Source organism: Strigops habroptila, chromosome 10 (assembly GCF_004027225.2).
Source record: "Strigops habroptila isolate Jane chromosome 10, bStrHab1.2.pri, whole genome shotgun sequence".
Taxonomy (NCBI): Eukaryota; Metazoa; Chordata; class Aves; order Psittaciformes; family Psittacidae; genus Strigops; species Strigops habroptila.
In genome coordinates, this window is record NC_046359.1 from 38,767,384 (window position 1) to 38,789,974 (window position 22,591).

The window sequence follows — 22,591 nt, forward strand, 5'->3', positions numbered from 1 at the left end:
GGGACACAGGATCAGAAAGCAGAAGGCCTCTGGTTGCTGGAAATCAATTTTAATATCCTTATGGCTTTGGTAGCATAAGTGTCAATACACCATATACATGTCTTACAGGGGCATCTCTTTTACAATTAAGCCACTTGATTTACTGCAGGCATGACACTTGAACTGAGAGCTAGGGAGGAGTTTCATTCTCAGAGAAAAGGCAAGATCCAACAATACTGTTCATAAACTACTGCTAAGCATAACTGCTTATTTCTCTTAAGTTAGCTTATGAGCTCTTATCAAATCGTGTATACGTATGTGTGCCTGGAAGATGGACGTTTTTGTCAGTTTGGACTCTTCTGTGTTTCACACTTGCAGTGCTGCTGCAGTGCAAAGCTTGCTGACTTCTCTTCTGAACCCTCAAACTGAAGGGATGAGTCTTTGCCCTGGGATCAGGCGTATGTCCTGAGTTGGGCACCGAGACCTTAAAAATAAAGGGGGGACAGGGGAAATCTACTTCCTTATCTCTCTTTTGCAAAATATCCTTCCTATTTGCCAAGCTTATGGAAAGAATAAAATTGCCATGCTTTATCCAATGGACAAAAACTTGTCTTGGTTGAAGTAGGTCATGCGCATAGATTAGTAGTGTTTAATGCCTCCTCTAGCTCTTTTAAAACCTTAGTAAGGACAAACTTTTAGACCCAGAAAACAAACTACATGTTATGTGAAGGAAGAGCTCACCACTTGCAGCTCCCACTAAGGAGAGCCTGAGGTCACTCACTGAAGAGGCAGGCTTGCTCTTGAGCAGCCCTGAGCAGGAGAGCTGGATATCAAGGGTGGATATTCCTGGTGCTGCAAGTCTTTCACACCCTTTTTGTGGAGGGGAATTGTGGCTACAGCAAGGTGAGCTACTGGGGAATGGACAGAATAATCAAATATATTTAATAGGTTAAGCTGGTGTTGCTAGAGCTTGAATTGTAACTGTTTTGTGGAGGGTAAAAAAGGGAAGGCAGCGCATTGATGGGGGGAAGAGGAGAAGGCGATGTGTGTCTTCAAGGAGCCCGGAAAGGCCAGATTATGGAAGGTGTGTGTGTTTATGTCTGGGCGGAGGAGCTGTCACAGAACACAAACGGCATTTCATCTGAAAACTCTCGAATAGGGACCATGATAAGAGTAAAGACATTTGAGATCAGGTGCTCCCACAGTTACTTCCAGCTGCTGGATGGACGTGACATGGCTGTGCCCCGTGCAAGAGGAGGAAGACCAAACACTGGCAGGTACAGGTAGCTCAGGCTTTGGGCAGTGGCAGGCAGGAGTTGTGCCACTGTTGGGGATCATTATCACAGCCCTGAGGAGAAGGACTTGAGTGTGTTGGTTGATAAGCTCTACATGAGCTGGCAGCATGTGCTTGCAGCCCAGAAACCACCCATGTGCTGGGCTGCATCAAAAGGAGTGTGACCAGCAGACGAAGGAGGGAATTCTCCTTCTCTGCTCTTGTGAGACTCCCCCCTGCAGTCCTGGTCCAGCTCTGAGGCCCCCCAACACAAGAAGGATGTGGAGCTGTAGAAGCAAGTGCAGAGGAGGCCACAGAAATGCTTCAAGGGCTGGAGCAGCTCTGCTTTGGAGACAGGCTGAGAGACCTGGGCTGGTTCAGCCTGGAGAAGAGAAGGCTCCTGGAGGGGAGACCTTAGAGCAGCTCCAGTGCCTAAAGGGGCTACAGGAAACCTAGAGAGGGGCTTTGGACAAGGTCTTGTAGGGACAGGACAAGGGAGAGTCACTAAAAAACTGACAGAGGAGAGATTTAGATGAGACATTAGGCAGAAGCTCTTCCCTGTGAGGGTGCCGAGGCGCTGGCACAGGGTGCCCAGAAAAGATGTGGCTGCCCCATCCCTGGCAGTGTTCAAGGCCAGGTTGGACACAGGGGTTTGGAGCTACCTGGTCTGGTGGAAGGTGTCCCTGCCCGTGGCAGGGGGTTGGAACTGGGTGAGCTTTAAGGTCCCTTCCAATACAAACCAGTCTATGGTTATGTGGGGGCAATGTTTCACTCTAGGTCTTTTAGGGACTGTGTTCAGTGTCCTTCAGCTTGCTTTGGAGCCTGCAACATGGGTATTAACTTTTAAATTACTTAAGTTATCTGTACCAGCTCCTGCTCAGAATACAGGATTCTCTTAACAAGCACATATGCCATTTTAACTCTGGCTAAATGAGGAAAAATCTTGTGTAAAACATCTTCCATTTTGGGTTTTTTTGAGTAAAATGTATTAAGGTGAAGTAATTTTGAAACGGCCTTAGCAAACAAACCAAACTAGGTAGAACTAATCTGCGCAGATTAATTTTGTTCTCTAGCCCCTGTCTGTGGGGCAGCAATCTCGCCATGCTTATTGATTATCAGACAAGACTACTAATCCCCTTAAGGTCATTAAGTGTACTTAATTAAAGAGCAGTTAGCAAGCTTCTCTTTACCAAGTTAATAGTGGCTGTTAAAAGTGATTTGTACATTACCAATGTGGTAGCCATTAATCTAAAAGTCAATTTGTCATTTGTATTTTCCCAAACAAATAGGTTCTGTAGGCTGCAAAGGTGGCTAGAAAGCATTCAGCATCTGTTCTTGCAGTCTGTGTAAGGAAGAAACTCTGCTTTCTTAAACTCTAAGACTCAGGCCACAGTAATTTCCACTTACACCCTTCTGCAACCCACTGTCCTATTCCATCCTGACCTGAGAGGGAAAGGAGGAGAGCATAATCTTGGGAATGTTTAGTTCTGACAAGTTTCATAGAAGGTAAAAGCAAGGTGGAGAAGCTCAAATGAAAGTCTTTGGCAGAAAGCTTGAAGCTCACTGTTACTTTCTTTGGCTTTTTTCTTTTTTCTTACTTTTTTCTTTGGCATGAGAAGTTTCAGAGAAGCTTCTCATTACAGTCAAGGAAGGAGGCTGAAGGTGTGGCCAGGGTGGCTTAAAAGATACGGAAGCGGAAACCAGGGATATTGATGATGAGAAAGGAGGGTAGTGAGTGTAGTTGTATAGAAATCTGGATTGCATTGTTCTGCGAATATCAGAATTTTTTCATTACTGTATGCAAACACAAATACATGTAAGCTTTATTTCAAGATTAAATATATAATGCTTTCTGGATCTTATTGCATACATAATCTGAGACATATATATATATAGGTTGAATCTTCTATATAGATGTTGTTTCACTAGCAGAAACCTATTACTACAAATAAAGCAAAAATTCTTTAGCACAATACCATGTGTGTGTCATATACTCTGTTCTACAGATCTGCATTTGCTTTTGGTCTTAAATTATATATTTACCTAAGAAAAGAGCTGAGGCCAACCTCCTTTTAGGTTAGGGTAGGATGAGCATTGCACTGAGGATGAGGGTGTAGGGGTGATGGTCAGATACAATAGAGTAGCTACTTCTGCGTGCACCCAACTGAGCTCTGCCTGCACGTACCTCTCAGCAGTGCTTAGTGGTGGTGCTCTAGAGGTGATGAAAGTGGTTGATTCCCCTGTTTGACTGGAGTAAGTAGCTTTGCAAGAGCGGAAATTGAAGTTCAAGGCACTGGAGAAAACCTCAAGGCAGAGAACTCACCTGTGGAGTATTTTAGACTTGGGAAACTTGCAAGGATAAAATGTCAGTTGCAAACATATTGTTTTAACCAATATTAAGGCTCATTTATTTGCCTCCAATATCTTTTTTCTGCTGTATCTGAGATATATATGTATATAAATCTTTTACAAAGATCGACCCCATGTTGTAACCTTCTTTTTCCCATTAAAAAATGGATTCTATACTTGCCAATGGGATAAAATTCTCATTTTGATCTCTAGATGCAAATATATCCATAAGCCAGGATAAAACATTATCTGTCCTGATCATACAGCCGGTGTCATTCTGGGATAACACCTGCATTTGAGAACTTCTTTATATTATTTTTGCTTTACTTCTCAAGGCTGTTTAGGAAGTTAGCAGGCACCTTGACTTATGGTGAAGGTCTGTCTTTGGCAGAAGTACTGATTTAAATCTTTTGCTCCAGTATGTCAGCAGAGCTTTCTGCAGTGATGCTGGTAACAAGATTAGGGAAGCATAAACATAAACATTGCTTTAAAACAAACAAAACAGAAGCAAAAACAACCCCACAACCAGATAAAAGAGAAAGGTGGCAAAATTCTGCTCCAAGTGAATCAGTTCTACAATTCAGTTCAAGGTTTGGCTGAACAAAAAGCTAAGAAAATGATGGGTGGAAACAAAATCAGATGGGAGAAAAACCATGGCAGCAGGGAGGAACCGTGATTTCTTTCATGCAGATACAATTGCTGAGAAACTGTATATGGGACTGTTGAGGCAAGGTGGAATAAACTGTGTGAAGTAATGCAGTGTCCATCTGGGAACAGAAACTTGTTACCTGTGTTTAACACAAGCTCAAGAGCACAATTTAGGGTTGAGGTATTTTAATTCCTAAGTCAAGCACATTAGAAAACTATAAAATAACTATTATTTGCAAATAACAAAAGAGAGATAATACCTTTCAGTCATGAGGCTTTTTCAGGATTTATCAAAAGACAAAGTGAATTCTACATGACTAAGGGCCAAACTGGCATCTCCTGAAAAGCCCTTTGGTTCCTACTAGGGTGCTAAGGAGAGTTTTTCACAGCAACAGGCTTGGGGCTCAGTGGGAGCACTGGTGCAGTTATCTTCATTTTGAAGACGTATATAGTGCTAAATAGCAGAGCTCCCTCCCCCCAAATACATTTAATTTGGAAATTTCCAAGCAGCTTATCTGCCAACAATCTTTTAATATTCTATTTATTTATTTAATATTGTTGCTTGGGCTGCTCATATAATCAGATAAAGATCATTAAGCCAAATTTATGATTAAATAGGATAAACCTATTTATTCTCTTTACTCAGCCTATTAATGTTATAGCTTGTGCTGACTCGATGTCGATATTTCAAATGAAGTTACTACATTTTCCAAATATCATAATTATATGAAAAAGCTATATTATCTCATTGTGAGGATTACTTTCCACTACCTTATCTGCCATAATGTCTGCACATATTGGCTTTCAGATTTCCTGGTGCTGTTAACTGCAGACAATTCTCTAAGTCTCCCATCTGGCATCTGCATTAACCTCTACATAGTTTTATTTTGTTATTTTATTCCTTAAGTCATTGTTAAGGATTAAAGGCACTGTTTCATATATTAGTCAGGCTTTGTGTTTTTCAAGTTGGCTTGCAAACCAAAGTATCAAGTGTTTTCTCCTTTAATGGCCCACACAAACTGTTTGTGCTACGAGAACATCACAGTTCTCATAGCACAGTGTAAAGCAAGAGCCTCATGATTCTGGGGTGCATTAATGGAAGAGTATTCTTTCAAATATATATTCACCAAAATGTAATTGACTTGAACACTTATCTCAAAGCTATAGACCCTTCCAAACTTTCTGTTCTGGGAGACCTTAAGCTGTGTATTTTCTATGCCAAGCTAGAAGACACCATGCTAAGACACGGGGTATCTTGCAACACCTCTTGTTTTCAAAGCTCTGTGATATTTGATGGTTTTCAAACGCAAAGTTGCTGTAGTTTGGTTTTTGTTTTTTCCTTCCCTCTCCTTTTAATTGTCTGTAACCTTCAGAGAGGCTTAATCAGAAGCTCTTAAGGGTCACAACCAGTGTGATGGGTTTTGTATGAATGCAAAAGAAAGCTGAGTTCCTCGGGCAGTCCCCATTGTTTCAGATAGCTGGCCAGTTAATGCCAATTTCTAAGATGCCAAACAGAGATCTGAGTCCTAGAAGAGGTGACATGACCAGACTGCCTGTAAATGACACCGTCCTAGTGTGGTGCTGAGACGAAGTCTCCTTACAACAGACAAGTGACCACCCAGCAGTGGAGTAGGTCTGGCTCCAGAAGCAAATTAAAAACATGGCAGCAAAAGATAATTGAATTTTACCCAGAAAATATTTGGTGATAGTCTATTTGAAAAGTTCCCAACTAGTTAGAAAGCAGAAACATAAACTAGATTGTTAAAGTAATTTAATCATCCTTTTTATGGTGAAAATTTGTAATTTAAAATTCTTCATAAGAATTAGTGCCTCAGGTCACCTCCAAGTTGCCTGCTTTCTTCACTTTTTCCTCTAAAAAAAATTGGGCAGTTTTTTCCTCCTTGCTGACTTCTGTCTTCACCCTGATTCTTCCAGGTTTTTGAGTTTCCTGTTCTCTCAACAGCTGGCCTCAATTTCATCATCCAAAACTTCATTTCTCTAGGCAATCAGGCAAATGAATTGTCTTCATCCATGTTTAAAACAAATTCATTCTAAATGAGTCTGTGCCCCTTCAGCGTTAATTTTCCATGACTATTATAGTCATTGAGCTTTATAGCATGAACACAAGCAAATATTAAGTTTGAAGGCTTAAATGTTTTCCTGTGAATTTTAAATTGTGGGCTACATCTTCAGCTGTGATTTGAGTCAGTAGGAGTCTTCAAAGCCAAGGGACACTGTTTACATGGTGTGGTGAGAACAATAGCATTATGTTGTCTTCATGTTAGTTGCTGAGCTGGCCTGTAACTCATCAGAATAAGTGGCTTCAAATTATGAATATTAACAACTTCTAAAACAAATTGCTTAAATTGCTATGGAAACAAAAATGTTGAATGTAGTGAAGTATCACTTCAGCATAATCCAAAGTAGACATAAATGCACTTCTTCCTATTTTGATCTGGGATAGTTGGCTAAAAACAATTTAATATTTATTACAGTAGTAATCATTTAAATATGAAATGCACTGAAAAACTTTGCAGATGATTCAGAGAACCTGGCAATCTCATCCAGCTGTAAGGTTTTAGAACATTTCTTAGATATAGGTAAGATATTCCTCCAACATATGAGAATTCATATGAGGAAATCGGGACCAGAAGCAGTGGCTTGGCAGCTCCTCTGCACTGCTCTCCAAAGGAATCTAATTTAGGTAGACTAAATTACCCTTCAGAAAAGCCTCTCTGCACTCAGTAAAAAAAGCATATAAACCTATTCATCATGTATTTAAAACTTATAACCTTATTCTACCTGCAGTCACTTGGTTGAGGCTTATTCCACAGTGCTTAACATTCTCCCCTCATGAATTAGGGTACTGGTAAATATTATCAAGTTGCTTAGTGCTTGAAGCAAGGCTGAAATGAAAAAGGAATGTACAATAGTGTTACTTCAGTGTTATATATATATTTGGAATTTAATACTAGACAAATATTTCATTCCTTGTCTGCTGGTTCAATTTGATCTAGTTTGATTTTGTGACAACCAAGTTATCACTGTGTGGTGCTTGTATCAAGGTAAATTTGACTCGGGATATGTCAAGAGAGAGGCAGTATAAGTATCCAAACAATTTCCATTGGGCAGATCTACTCATCACAGAACTTGTTCCCCTTGTTGGCTTTCTAAAGAGAGAAGTAAAAGGCTGAGAAAACATGGACTGAATTACTTCTATAGAGATCAGTCCTCCACATCCAGGCTAAAGTATGTTGGCAACTTGTCCGTGAATATTTGATTTCTATATTCATCTGCAGTACAGTCAAGCCCTCAATATTTCCATGGTGGGGAAAGGAGGGGTATGTGTAGATGGACAGACAGTTTCTATAATAAAAGCTAGTGTTCAATCTGGCAGCTTTAAAAGGAAGATTTTCAGCATCTTTGAAGTTCCCTATCACTGCTGTCCAGCTGTCACTGTGGACTAATATATCAAACAGGTTCCAGATGATTTCAGTGATGTTCAGTTTTATTCACATTTGTAAAATGTGTCCTACTTATCAGACTAGTAGTCTCTCACATATCCTTTTAATAGCCAGGAGTATTTGGCTTCATGGCAGCATGTGAAATAAACACTGTGGAGTCCTTGCTCCTCATGCTGTTTCAGCTCTCTTATGTGTTGCTGTTGGTGGTTTAATTCAGCCCTCCATGATGTATCAGTGGACACCCTCAGGAGTTTTATGTGGTGGGGAGAAGTATCCCAGTTGGTGATTATAAGAGACTGACATACTGGTCACGACGCTGAAGACTAGCAGGCACTCTTTACACAAATGCTTTTGTAGAAAATGCTTAAAATTAAAAAGCTGGGGTATTGAGCAAGGGGAAGACAAGATGCTGTATCATGTCAGTTCACTTTATTTGCTTACAAGGAGATTTCATCTCATCTGAGTAGGAAGGAGCATTGGCAAAGGGAAGAGGCCAAGCCTGATACTGGAAGATGATGTGTATAACCGTGGGTTATGGGGAGAAAACACTTCAGTTTTAGTTTTCCTTTCCTTAAACAGATGCCTAGGGAACATAATGAATTAACTTTATGGAAGTGGGATCCATTACAGCATTATAGAGCAGGAATAAATTTCAAATCACAGTTTTCTGTTTTCTCCCTCTTCTCGTTAATTTCTGGACTTGTGTGTGTTTAATTTTTTCCTGGAAGTAAAGCCTTGGAAGACTGTCCTTTGCATTTTTATTGCTTTAACTGTCTCACAAATTGATTATGATCTTTACACAGGGTAAAGTATTGCAAAAACATCTTAGAAGAAGGGAAGAACAATTCCTAAAATCCCATTTAAAATATCCTAAGAGGAACAATGTCTCCTATAAGTCAGCACATGGTAAATGAAAAGAATCCTGCATTTTGACCAGGGAAAAAGCTGGAACTCTTGTCACCAGCTGACTGTGGTCTTCATGTGGCCAGTTCTGCTGTCGGAGGTTGAGTCCCACTAATTTGAGAAGCTGTCAAAAGAGAAATAAGACATCTCCCAGATTGCACACATAATTTCACTTTGACCCTGAACATTTCGGTTCAGCAGTTGAAATGAGAAAACAGATATAAGACTTAGGCTGGGTAACCTGGGCTGTCTTGTTTTGAGTCACACTGGAGATCCTGAGTCAATACCCTGGGTTACCTCAAACGCCTTGAAGGCTTGAGTCAGCTTCAGGGTTTCCCAGGTTCCACTTCTGTTGTATGACTGCTCTGAGTTCAAATATATCTTCCTGGATCGTGACTTCCAAACTGAAATTTCTTTAGGACTGCTACAGATACTCATATCAATTTTATGTCCTCCAGCCCTTCTGAGCAAATTTTGTTGCAGATTTCAGTCGGGTTATTCACACAAGGTTGGAAGATGGGACACTTCTGTAATACTGAATTGTAAAGGGCAAAACTCTTTCCATCCCAAATTGCATTTTTTTGGATATCCAGGCAAACAACGCCTTATTGCGTAAAATAAACTGAGAAGGATGAATCTTTACTGTGCGCTTTCTCTTAATATGCTAAGTTAGAATGGATTGACAGGATATCTCCTTCAACCTGTGCAGCAGGTTAAGGACACATTTTGTGATGTGGGAATGTGATTTCAAAGTGCACTTGCCATAACTACAAACTGAGTGGCCTTAGTCTGCCCCATGGAGAGCAAATACCATTAGAAATGCAATCTAATGCTCTGCTCATGATCATAGTGAGGTCCCAGTTTTGCTGGGCCTCAGACAAGCTATAGCAGTTGCCAGTACTTTCACCAATATGACTAAACATCAATATTTTTGTAGTTCCAAAGCACTCTTGTCCTTTGCATGCACTAAAAAAAGGAGGAAAAAAGCCCCACTTTGAAGTTGCTTTATACCTTGATTTTAGGTAAAACCAAGTTGGAAATTGTACTTAGAACCCAACTGGTACTAGAGAATTAAAAGCCAGCAACAACTTTTGATGGTCTTAGAAATTTTTTAAGCATTTTCCTTAAGTGGACAGGGATTTCGGTTGCAAGAATGATCATGGAGATTTAGGTCTGTTCTGAAACCACTTAGGTTTGAACTTTTTATTTAAAGAGAAAATTTCCACAGGAGAATAGAAATTATGATCTGCTCTTTGCCCACAAATAATGAACTGTCAAAGGCTAAAGAACCACCAACCAGTCATCTCTTCATCTGAACCCTGATGCCATTTCTAGCTCTCCTGAAGAGCTAATAAGCCTCAACAGAAGATCAAAGTTCAGTCCTCACAGGGTGGCTGACAAGATCAGAGCTACAGCAGGGATGGATCTTTGTGAGTAAGCTAACACATACCCTCAAAAGTTTACAGAATATCAAATTCTATTCTTTGAAGAGTCTTATCTCTAATTAACTGAAACTATGAAGGACCATCACATGCCATTTGTCATTCACAACAGATTTATTTCTAGAGTGGACTACTGAAGTCAGTCTTCTAAATAGCATCTTACCCATGAAGCTTTCAAACACTTGTTAAGTTTTCCAGCTGTTGGAACACTAGATTGCTATGGAGATAACTGGAAAATTTCAAAATTATAAATATTTTTTAAACTGAAAATTGTTTCAACTATTGAAGACTTCTTCAGTAGACAACAAAAGTGTCAAAAGGCTGGATGTACATTGAAATGCTTATAATACAAACCATGAAGTATATATCAGTTATACCTCTATGGCTGAGTGAATTTTTAGTAAGTTTTAAAGTGAATGTTTCTGGGTTTTTTGGTTGACAACTACTTCCTGGATAATTTGTAAAGATTAGCTGGAAAATAATTGCATTTTGAAATTAGTTTCAACAAAAGCAGTGTGTATTCAAGGGCCTTCTGGAATCTATTTTGGTGAGTAGGAAGTAAATCACACCTTTTAAATATGCAAATAAGATGATTCATGAATAGTCATCCCTGAAAACTGGACTGTAATGTGAGGCCGCTTTCTCATTTATACTGTTATCCTCATGTTATCATATGCTGGTATCTTTAGTGTTACTTGGTAAAATTCACAAAATAAATTAACATCAAGCATGTGAACGATGATGGTTGTTACTTCTCTCTATCCCCAACATCCAAATGCTGGAAGGCATAAAGAGAGACGTGTGTGTGATTTTGGTCAAGGTGTCCTTGAATGAGAGGATTTAAGCCTCTGTTGCCTGGGCCCAAGCCAAGTCATGTGTCCTGATTGGTCTTGAGGCTTTTCCTGTGAATGCAGCTGTCACTCTCCTTTGCAGTGTGTCCTAATAGGATGAGACTTCTCTGCCCAGTCCCTGTCGAAGACTATGGATGTATAGCTGAGGCTGTGGGAACCCCTATCTGTTTAGCACCTCTCACTTGAGCTCGATGGTTTTTCATTGCTCCGAGAAAAACCTCTCAATTACGAGATTTCTAAAATATGTATTAAGCAAATGAGCTTGATTAAAAATATATACATATATCATATTTAATGTAAATTACATACAAAGTGCAAGGGGATCGTTGCCTGCCGTTTAAACCTTTTCTATGTGCATGGCTGCATTGTTTTAGCAATATTGATAAAGCTAAAGTGGTGCATTTCCTCATCTTCAGCGATATCAGTGAAAGCATATTGGTGCACATACAGTTTATTTCTCTTCCCTTAGGGAAACTGGGATATTAGGACTTACCTTTCCTCAGAGATTTCAAAAAGGAGTCAATTGGACTGTGGCTGTACCAAATTGTTCACATTTTTTCGAATACTCTTGATGAAAATTGCCCGACTTGTGCATATTCATTAGGATGGTCATGAAAATGCAGTGATAGTGGCGTAAAGTAGTTCTGCCTCACAAAGCAAATGGAATGCATTTTCCTATGGTTTTGTCTGTTTAGTGATGTCCTGTTTCTCTTGCACGCACACGCTGTGCCTCTTCCTGTTTTCTGTTGCATCTGTTAAGATCCTGGGCATCATGTGCTGTGCCTTGTCAAGGAGTTATGTGTAATTACAGGTAGGCTGAGTACAGGCAAGGAAAGTGTATAATGACTGAGTTCTACCTCTTTTTCCATCAGTGGTGTAACTAATTTAGATATCCTTCTTGGACTTACCTACTAGTTTGTGAGCTCTCTGGGGCTTCTTCCTCTCTAAAGCTCCTGGGAAAGAGAAAGACACCAGGAAGCACAATGTCCTAGAAAGCCATGCCTTGGGCTGTATAACTAGTTCAAAACCTGCTGGTAATCCTGGCCTTGGAAGGAGAGTTTAAGGATCAAATAATACACAATTTCGGATATGTTTCCTCAAAGCAGACTGAAACCATCTAAAAGCTTGCTGTGTTTAAAAGGGTGTTTCTATTCTTGCTAATACCCTTGTACCAAATTTTGGCACTCACTTGACTTTTTCAGTGAGTGGATTCAATCTGCTAAATCCTCTGAGTGGAGCAGAACTGCCCATGTGGGCAGCAGTCAGCTGTTAGATTGCTTCTGCTGCATCCTCCAGCAGCACCCATTCCCTCTGATTGTTTTGGTGTGCTTCCTATCTCCCTGGTGTGCGTCCTTATCTCCCACTGAACCTGCTTATCATGCTTGCTAGATCTGCATTTATTAAACTAGGATGCAGTTAAATCAACCTTTCCTCAAAGAGCTACTCCACTGGGAGTTTTGTGGAGAAAAACAAAAGGACTGTTTCCTCTACACTCACTTCTCTTACCGTGGGGGGCTCCTCTGCCTCTCTGTGCTGCCACCCAGCACTTTGAAGGACTTCCTAGTCTTTCTCCTTTAGAACATCTTTACCAGTAGAGATGCAAATCCATGATTCCTTGCTGTGACCATTAGATTGTATTTTCATGTTATTGATCCTATTTCTGTTTTAGCTGATCATATAGGAAAGATTTATAAAATGCAGGGTCCTACTATCAATTTTCCTTTGCCACGGATATTAATTATTGACTGCCCTCTAGCATTTCACAGAACTGGTCTGTTGGAGCATTCAGCCATCATGGTTTGGCTTTTAGCAGTACATCTTTTTGTTAGTAGCTGAAACTAGATTTACTGCTAAGTTAAGCACTTTCTTGAACTTCAGAAAAAGGGTTGGTTTTGACATTTGACAGTTAAACTCAGAAGTTTTACTGCACTTGATAATTCTTTGGTATTTTGTTCCTTCCTGCACATCTCATAGTGCTTTGCTAAAGTATCAATCTTTCTGATTTGTAGATAAGGAAACTAAGACATAGGCAAGCACTGTTACTCATTTCTGAGCTCTGACTTGAATTTGGACTCTTTTGTTTCCTCTTCAGATAACCTCCCTTAATATAGCTCCTGGATTTTATTATGAGAAGGATGTCCATTTATTGTATTTAAACTAGCAAATACTTATCCTACTATTCCAGAAAAGTAGAAAATCCTACAGTGTATGCTAATGCTTCTCTGAATAAGGTATAGAATAAGGTGAACAAAATGACTTCGTGCAAAAATGTGTATGCGGTTGCATGTTGAAGATAACTGGGAATAATGAACATCTTAAAGTCAGAATGATGAATAATGTTAATGTGTTTCACTTACAGGTGGCAGTGTAACGAGCTTAACTCAGTGGCTCTAGGGAGGCTGCTGTCTCCTTAAATGCAACACACTTAGAATTATTCTTGAAGAAAAGTGGTGCCAGGAGCAGAGGAATCACTGCTTTAAGCGAAATATGCATCTGAAAGATGGCACATAATATAACAGGAGAACTTTTGAGCAGAATAGTACTGAAGATAAAGTTCTTGTTCCGTGTATGTTTGGAGAGAGGACCTGAAGACAACTGCACTATGGTCCAAGGCAGCTGTGGTCCTTGAGGGCTGAGGGACTAAATTGGTTCTGGTTGCTGCAAATTATTTGAAGAGGTAACTGCTACTTGAGAAGGCACTACTGCACTGTGCTGGCATAAGTGAGCTGTAAAGGGGTGGGAGGAAGGGAAGAAAACAGGCCTATACCCAACTTGGTTTCTTCTTAGATTCTCATGGAGGGGAGTGGAAGGGGAGACAGTAGCAGTGCCTTCTCTATGTCTTGCTGCTTACCAGGGATCTCCCTGGTACATCAGGAAGAGTTTAATTGCTCTTTGTGACATGGGGAGACCTTGAATGTGTCCTATACAGGAAAGAAGGGCAGTGTGACTGCTCTGGAGGTGATGAAGGTCCTACCTCACCATGACTGGGTCTGCTACCTCAGCAGCTATGGCACAGGAATAACCATTTTATGGCTCTTGAATTTTCACTCTATGTCTCTCCCTCATTATGGAAGGACAGACATATAGAAGACAGCCCTTGAGAAGAAGGATTTACCACAAACTTCAGGCAGAGGTGAGTTTGGGGTGGAAACGTTCAGAAGGGGAAGGGGAACTGAATAGGAAGAAAGCGGGAAAACTAAAGGTGGGAGAATTAGTGAGGACTGTGCTGTGAAGGAGAGGGATATGTTGAAAAGCAGCAGAAGAAACTGGTGGGAAATAAGGATTCTGAAGGCAGAAGATAAAGGTTTGAGGGACCTTGATGCTGGTCTGAATACAAAGTGGTAAGATCCTTACAGGAGCAAACAGGAGGAAGATGTTTGGAGGAGATGAGTGAATTTACTGTAGTGATTTGCAAGAGGCAACAGGAGGAGCTGTGTAATAAAAGTGAATTTAGAAGCTGAAGGAGAAGGATATATATTGCAGGGATTTGGCAAAAAATGATGATAAGGTGAAGTATTTTGAGAACTGTGAAATATGAATTTTCAGGAAGAAAAAGCAGAAGCTGAAAAATTGCCTAATTATATGAAAATTGGACAAATCCTGCTGTTCTAGTTTTTCAACATGTACATGCTAAGTCAAAGTTTCACTGTGTTTTGGGGGGGTTGTGGGTTTTTGTTACTGTTGTTTTGTTCTTAAGCACAGGAAATCAGTTTTATCTTTAAAGAAAGGGAAAGATTTTTAGAAGAAATGCTATCTTTGGTGAATCTGACACTTGAAATCAGGATCGTCTCTCTTTTTTCTCTAATGTCTCAAGTGTGTGTCTCTTCACAGCATTTCTGGCAGGGGAGGAAGCAGTCCCCCTCCTCTGTTGTTACCTGAGGACTGTGCTGCAGGTGCACTGTAATCGAATTCAAACAGAGAAGAGGAGGAAGCTGCAGAGGTGGAAGATCCTCTTTTGGGATGCAATGAAAAGTTGGAAGATGTGGAATCGTGTTTTGATGAAAGAAGGCTTCGGGCAAGGAAGGTGAGATCAGCTAGAATGCTCAAGTTTGAGCAGGATGCTTGTTGCTTAATGGTGATAAAGCAGAAGAGGGTAGAAGGGGCTGCCTGGTAAAGCAGCTATGAATTACGCAGCTATGAAATAGCTTAAAGGAAAAGGTCTAAAGGAAAATGAAGAATAGGGTCAGGGATTTAACTGGGAGTCTGGAGAAGGTGTTGCTAATCAGTTGATGGAAACAGAATTGATTAATTAGGTACAGATAATGTACTGAAGGGGTTGAAGGCCAGAGAATGGAGTAGAGAATGTTTTTTGGAGAATGGGCTAATAAAGGAAAAGAGCTGTTACTTGGACATGTCCCGCGCTGGGAACTGGCAGGGAAGCACATGATGGATTGGGGTGAGGGGAGGTGTGGAGGAAATAACAGATACTGTGGGGAGAGTAAAGGTTGATTATGAGAGCCCATGTGCTGCAGCTGTATAGGATGGCCCTTCCTGCCTGGACAGGCCATTATTGCACTACCATGGCCATGCAAAAGAAAGTATGTGTAAAGAAGTCCTTGCAGAGGTTTCCTTTCAGTGGATTTGCCATGTGGAGATCTACAGTCTAGCTCAGTGTTTTCAAGTGAAGGAAGCCTGTAAAACTTGTTGCCTGAGACAATCTTTCATTTCTGCCTTTCTAGTAACAAAGAAAGTTTTTAGCACTAAAATAAGCAATGTGATGTACTGTACTTCTAAAGCTGTTAAAAGGCTCTTAACAGCTCTATAAAATACTTGCCGCCTCCTCCTGTGCTTTCAGAAAATTTTACTCCAATATTTATTTCACTGGCTTATACAGAATTTCCTCCCCTTTAAAACAGAAGTTGTTAATTATATCTAGGTTGTCATGATCAACTCCCCTCCAGCTATTAAAATGTACTTGCATTGTAGTTTTATTATTACTTGCAAAATACTGGAAAAAATAATTTTTGCTAGACAGTTAAATTTGAAATAAATATTGACTCAGCTGTGCAAATGGATCTTTTATGTTAATTTCCTGCAAATATTCCAGTGGTGTAGTTTTGCAAGGAAAAGCACTCATAAAAGCAAGTCTTTATGAGTATTCACTGAAAGTGAATTTTGTATTGTACACTTGAGCCTAATCTTTGCAAGTCATGCTGTGTGGTTTAGTCTGCATAGGTCACTTCATGCAACAGCCAGAACAGTATCATGCAACTAGTCAACACCGCACAAATACACCCTTATCTTGGTATAAGGTGTTTGTAGAACATGATACAAATGGGAACTTTCAATATACTTCAAAGTTCTTCAGTACTCTTTATCAACAGAAAACAAGGCAAAATTGCTGAACAAATCAGTTGTCAGGACTTTGCTCAGCACTAATTAAAAGTATTATTTAAATGCTATTGTGAGGCTGCAAAACACACCCATGGTGTTTTGGGGAGTGAAATGGATTATCTGAAATTCTATCTCAATAGTTCCATGCATTATGATTCTAAGGAAATATTTTAAGTTTCAACTTGGTATTGTACTGTATAAAACATGCATGCGCAACTGTACACTGTTTGTGCAGACTAGTTTTGTATTACTGGAGTTCTGAGTAAGTGTATTACTGTGTTCCCTGTCTCCATCCCTTTTTTTTTTTTTAATCCCCCTTCTACCAGATTATCACTGTTACCAAGTTAAGCACGCTAAAGTTTGGAAATGGTGGTGTTAAGCTCGCCCTATATACAAACTTAATTAGTCCCTGTGGTTTCCCTATCTCCAATAAGATGCTCCACCTACCTCCACTGTGCATGTGGAAATTGGTATTTCTGAAGGCTTATAACTTGATTATAGGAAGATGACTTCTCATATCAAATCCCTGCTTCAGACCATACAGATTTCAGCTATGTGGTCTTCAAAATTTCCCACTCCAGGCACAGACTGCTGTATAATAAACTATCCCTGTGGTTTCTTTTCCTTAGTAATCTCCCTCAACCTCCTAGAGCAGTCAATGGGTCCTGTGCCTCTGCTAGCCATGGGTTGAGAAAACAGCTGGTATGGAATGCTTTTTAGGATGATGCTATCTCCCATGGATAGGGTGTTGGATCATTAGGATCAGGCTCCCAGTTATGTCAATTTTCTGATGCAGGTCAGATTCTCCAGTGGCATCAGTATGGCTTAGAGCACCCCAGTGGCTATTTGAGGCTTTCTTTTCTGATGAAACTAGCAGTTGTAACTAAAAGCTTGAAGCACTTGGATTAGGTAATTTTCCTTGTGCCACAATTCTAAACCTGTTAAATGGGCACAATAAATTCTCCAGGAGAAATCATTGCTAGTACCAGCACACATTTTTTTGCCTGGTAGGATTCCCTGTTTTCATGTATATGTATCAAACAGCCTTCAAAACACTCTAAATATTTCCCACAAAATCACTCCACGTTTTTCTTTGTGGTACAGTTTATATTGCACGTCTGCTTCTGGTTGCAAAGGCATTTGGATGTTTTCTGTCTTTTGACCTCTTGCGGGTAGTTTATTCATTATAATCCTGATGAACAATGGTGCCACTGGCAAAGATGTAGGGATCCTTGGCCTGGGTAATTGGGCTGTTGGCCTGCCATGTGGTTTTGCAAAGTTTGTCCTGTTGACTTGTGTATTTGGATGAAATATGTGAAGGGAAAAATCATGATCTCTGCTGGGCTGGTTATCTTTGGGGATAGAGAGTGTGCTATGAGGCAGGACCACTTTCCCAAACTGAGCACTGACACTGAAAGATGCTATGGTGTACTTGGGAGGTGGTGGGGCTGTCAAGTGTTTGTAGAATATAAAAGAGTGCATTTTGTGGTGCATGTACCCTGAATTTCCTTTTAGATACCTGTTAGACCTGCAAAGATTCCTGGAGCACTCTTCCTGGTTGCTAGAAAGAGGCGGCCAGACCAAAACCTGATCTTTTTTTTTTTTTTTTAATAGACCAGGAATGACAAGAAATAGAAACAAGTCACAACCTAGCCACTTGGTAAGTCCCACTTTTGACAGGTTCATGCTCCATGACTTATAGGTGTTCCCATCTTGTTTGATGTCTGAAGATGGTAGCTAATATCTGTTCTTTCTCCATCGTGTTCTGCGAGACCTGGTTTGTTCTTGATGTGCAAACAGCTCTTACCTTCATACTGTTGATGGTACAATGGTAGCCTATGGTCTAAGTGTATTTATCTAGAAATGCTTTACGTGCTGTGGTGTTGCACCATATCTCAGACTGATGTTTCCTCCCCACCCCTTCTGTAGTAAAAAAAGTTCTTCACGTTCCCTAAAGTATTCAAACGTAATTCTGACAACAGAGCTATGATCTTTAATGAGTCTTGGAACATGAAAATATGGCAAAGTTACTGAAAACACCCTACCAAGAATTGCTATTTATCTTTTATGACCTTAGGAAAAAGATCTGTACTAAAGCAGAGATGTTCCAGGAATGGCGGAGGAGTCTGTTTGATGCAGGATGAAGAGCTTGTTAAAATGCATTGAGTTATTTCTTAGCAACTGTATATGTTGCTGAAGAGTTTTGTTAATACGTAGCTGGTGAAAGTCCAAACATGCTAAGGTGACAAGTTACTGGAGGCTATTTCAATGAAATTGTTGGGAGATACCAGCCAGGTTGCAGCTCACGCAACTTCCATAATAAAGATAAAATTTATAGATGCTTTATATATCCTCAGGGGACGTATTAATTGGTGCTTCTCTGTCTAGAAATACATATAAACAACCTATTGTAGCTCATGCTTAGCTCACTGATGACAACTCTGCAGCTTGTTTATGCCTGCTTTGCATTAACGTACCAAAGAGAGAAATGAGGTTTATGTCAAAAATGTCTGAAGGTCCTGACAATGTTTCTTTGCTCTTTTTTTTTTTCGCTGTGGAAAGCGTAGCTACGGCATTTCGCTTGTTCGAGCTCTCTGTTGGTTCTCACACTTCAAACTCCCACCGTAGTTTCGGTGTCTAAAAGAAACCGATTCTCCTTTCTGTACCCTGCGAAAAGCTGACCTTAAACCTTGAGAATGTCGGACCCACACGCAACTAACTCGTTGCCCCAAGCACTTCACCGCGAAAGGCTGGTGGAGGCTTCACACCCCCAAAACGACACCGCGGAGCCCCGCCGGCCGCTCCCGCTGCCCGAGGCCGCGTTAAATATTTCATGCCGCGGGCCGCCCTGCTGGGTGCGTGTAAAACTAAGCCGGGCCTGGGGGAGGAGGGAAGGAGCCGGCTGCCGCTGCCGCTTTAAACCGCGGCTGGCAGGCGGGGGCCGGCGAGGCCGCGGTGGGGCCCGGGCCGCTGCGTTAGCGGGCGGAGTGACCGCGGGGAGCCGCTGGGCACCGCTGTGCCGCTCTCCTCGCTCCTCTCCCAGGCGGAGTACATGACGGTAAATCAACTTCTTTATCGGCTACCATAGCGCGGTTCGCCGCCTGTCCCTGCCCGGCCCTGCCGGTCAGCCCCGACGCAGGCGTTCGCTATTAGATCCGCACGGGGCAGATGGGGAACGTGGTTTTAATCGGCTTTGCTGAGGACTGGAAGGAGCCGCGTGATGCGGTGGGCAGCGGGGTACGGGGACGATAGGTACATGGTTGGGGGCTCGGCCGCCGTTCCCGCTCGCCCCTCGGGAGCGGAGGTAGGGGGTGCCCCGGGAATTGCGCGGTGGGGACGGCGCCGGGCAGCTCCCAGGTAGCGGTGTAAAGCTGAGAGGTAAGCGCTGGGGGGTTGTAAACGATGCGAGACACAACCAGCTAGCTCGAAACCCTCAGGAAAGACGTTCAGAGGTTGAAGTTGCGCACCTTGGTTTGCTTTCTCGGTTTGCTGCCTTGCTCTGTGCTTGTCACCTTAACACGCAAATGTGAGCGCTGGCCTCATGTGATGCCACGGATCTGGGATAAGCTACACTGTGAGCAGGCTCGAGCTGGCCTAGTCCCATTGCCCTTGCTTAGAGAGATGTCTTGTCCACAGCTAGCGAAGCTGTGCTGGCTGAAATTTGAAAGGAGGATTCAAACCCTAGTGGGGCATTGCCTTTGTTGGTGCAAAAGGGCACGTTCTTCCCATGGACTGTGTCTGTTTTCTCTGGTTTGCAGATACCAGCTGTCACCCACGTGTGTTTCACTGACCAGAAGACATAGATGTCCCTTGTGACTGAGTTCTTGCATGAGCGTTCTGAAGATGAAAACCTACATAAACTCTTAAAGCGTACCACCTGAGAACGTTGCTACCGACATGGACATCGTTATTTATTTATGGATGCTTTAATCAGGAGGAGCTTTTTTGTAAACATGAATTGCTGGGCTCTTTCCTTGAGGTGTCGTTTCTTGTTTCATGCTATTGAAATATTAATCTTAACTTATTATGACTCCTTTGTGTTGGTCAGCTCTCAGGGACATTTCCCTAGGCTTGAAAATGTGGGAGCTTTCAAGAATGTGTCAGTCGTGCCAACTCAAGCCACTTGTGGGCTGCCAGAACGAAGTACTTTTTGTCATAGCTCAGTAGCTGTTGAAAGTATTATGTCCTGCACCCAGAGGATTTGTGTTCAGGAATGTCCATACAGGTCATTGCCTTCTTCCTACAGACTGCTGCTTTCAGAAGGCCTTGGCACCTGTATCACAGAGGACAAAAGGGACTTGCATCCAGGGTCCTTCAGCAATGCTTCCAGCTTTATTTTTCATAATCACAAGGATTGCTTCTCTACTCCCCGTTCTCTGAGGCTTGCAGCTTCATTTACGTTAACTGTATGGTTGAAACCTGAGCAAGAAGGTGTAATGTAAGTAGTGTTGAAGGTGTTTACTTTCCTGGTGCTCTTAAAAAAAACCCCAGTGGTTGTTGTAGTCACGGTTGTTATTAGCAAGCTATTTAAAATTTTAAAAAGGTACAGTGAGAAACTGTGACGTTTTGAAGCTGTATTTAGGTTGGGGTCTTTGTAAGTGTCAAGACAAGCAGGGTCAGTTAAAGTGGCATTGACTCACATGATAGTCCAGTTGCGTTCAGTGAGGATTATTCATACATAATGTGAATGTCTGTTCTTAAGAATCTAAATTTGTATTTCTAACTCACATTCCTTCTTTTAAAAGCTGCTAGAAAAACATGTTCTCAGGGATTTGGGCTGTTGCTGCTTTCATGATGGAAAAAAGGATCTAAAACTTCAGGAATCCCCCACCACAAGTTTACTACTTAAAAACAAACAAGGAAACTTCCCAGATCTTCTAAAGTGAATATTTTATTTTTTTTTCCTAAAATGAAGAGTGGTCATGGCTTTTCTGGAAGATTTGGGGTATATTGGTTGAAGAAGAGATCATGTTGCTACTTTTAACAAAAGATTCCAGTATTCAAACTGCTAGTGAAGTTTCACTAGCTGTTTATGAAATAGACGTAGCTAAGCATGCTCCCTCTCCTATTTGCCTCCGCATCGTGTTTTCAGCAAATATTGCTTTATAAGCTTCAGCTTGACTGGGCCTTACTATAGTGTAAAACTTGCTTTTTGAAAAAATGGATCACAAATCCTGCAAAAACACTTCTCTTCATCTACCACAAAATGCAGAACCTCCTCTTTTTTACCCTGATTGTGCAGATCCTCTTTAAAGTGAAGCCCACAAAAAGTATAGTATGTTCCTTCTGAGTATGGCACAGATGTTTTTGAGCTTATGATCATAACTTACTCTTCGAATGAAACCAATGATCTGCTCTGTTGAAGCATTCTTGGTACTTATTTTGCATCCTGCTGTGGAATAGTGTGTTGCCTAGAGGTGTGAAAATCATCAGAAACAATAGAAATGTCTAAATTTATAATGATATATGCAAAACTATAGTCTTTTTATGCAAGGATAATTAATAAAATGCACCTAGCTATAGGAATTGTGGTTATAGAAGGGAAGTAAATGACATCTGCATAGCAAAAGTGGCTTTAGTTTGAGCTTAAGTTAAATCAGCTCGGCTGAAGGTATATGTAATGGTGTCTCTGGAGCTTTGGCCTAGTGTCTTTCATAGACAGCATTTTCTATAGAGTGAGTGAATCTTGAATGCCAGGGAGTCTATACCTGGGCTAGTTCTATGCCATGAGTTCATGTCCACACATGCAGCATATCAGTGTTGTTCAACAGAGCATATGCCTAACTTGAAGCAGAAATGTTCTGCTAATTTCCAAGCAAGCTGTTGTGATTTGTTGAAGATCTGTGAAACTCTTTTGTCAATGGGATAGACTTTTGCTTGCATGGAACCTAAAACAATGAAATGTATGTTCTTAGTTTCAAATGATTAAGTGCTGTGCAGAAACCACTCTACTGGTGTCTGATTATCCATGGACTAGTGTAAAACATTAGCCTCCAATTGCTACTGCGTTAATAACTACACAATGTACGTATTCCTGTTCAGTGGGTTTTATAGATCACTTGAAAATCTAAATGTTTTTATTCAGTTTTTATAATAGACCGCTTAATTCTTCTGCCTTGTGAGTTTGCTGCTATTCAACACGTAGAAATGACAATGGTAGAGCCCGGTCCTGAAAAAGTGAAGTTGGACAACAGTTATTCCAGTGGTCAGGATGACATGCCACTGTCCACACTCTTTGTTCACAGAAAGAAGCATGTTAATTTTTCTTCCTTCATAAAAGGAATACAGAGCTCCAGTGTTGGTGAAACAGTAATTGCACATGAATAGTCGCTGAAGCTCAACTCAGAA

At 41.1% G+C, this 22,591-nt stretch overlaps 1 protein-coding gene across 1 annotated transcript in view; it reads left to right on the plus strand.

Moving 5' to 3' along the window:
• Positions 1-20,196: 20,196 nt before the first annotated feature.
• Positions 20,197-22,591, plus strand: part of USH2A (usherin) — a 367,116-nt gene continuing 364,721 nt past the window's right edge. Inside the window, exon 1 of the mRNA XM_030499989.1 lies at positions 20,197-20,681. Coding sequence (XP_030355849.1) covers positions 20,197-20,681 — 485 coding nt within the window. The remainder of the gene's footprint in view (positions 20,682-22,591) is intronic.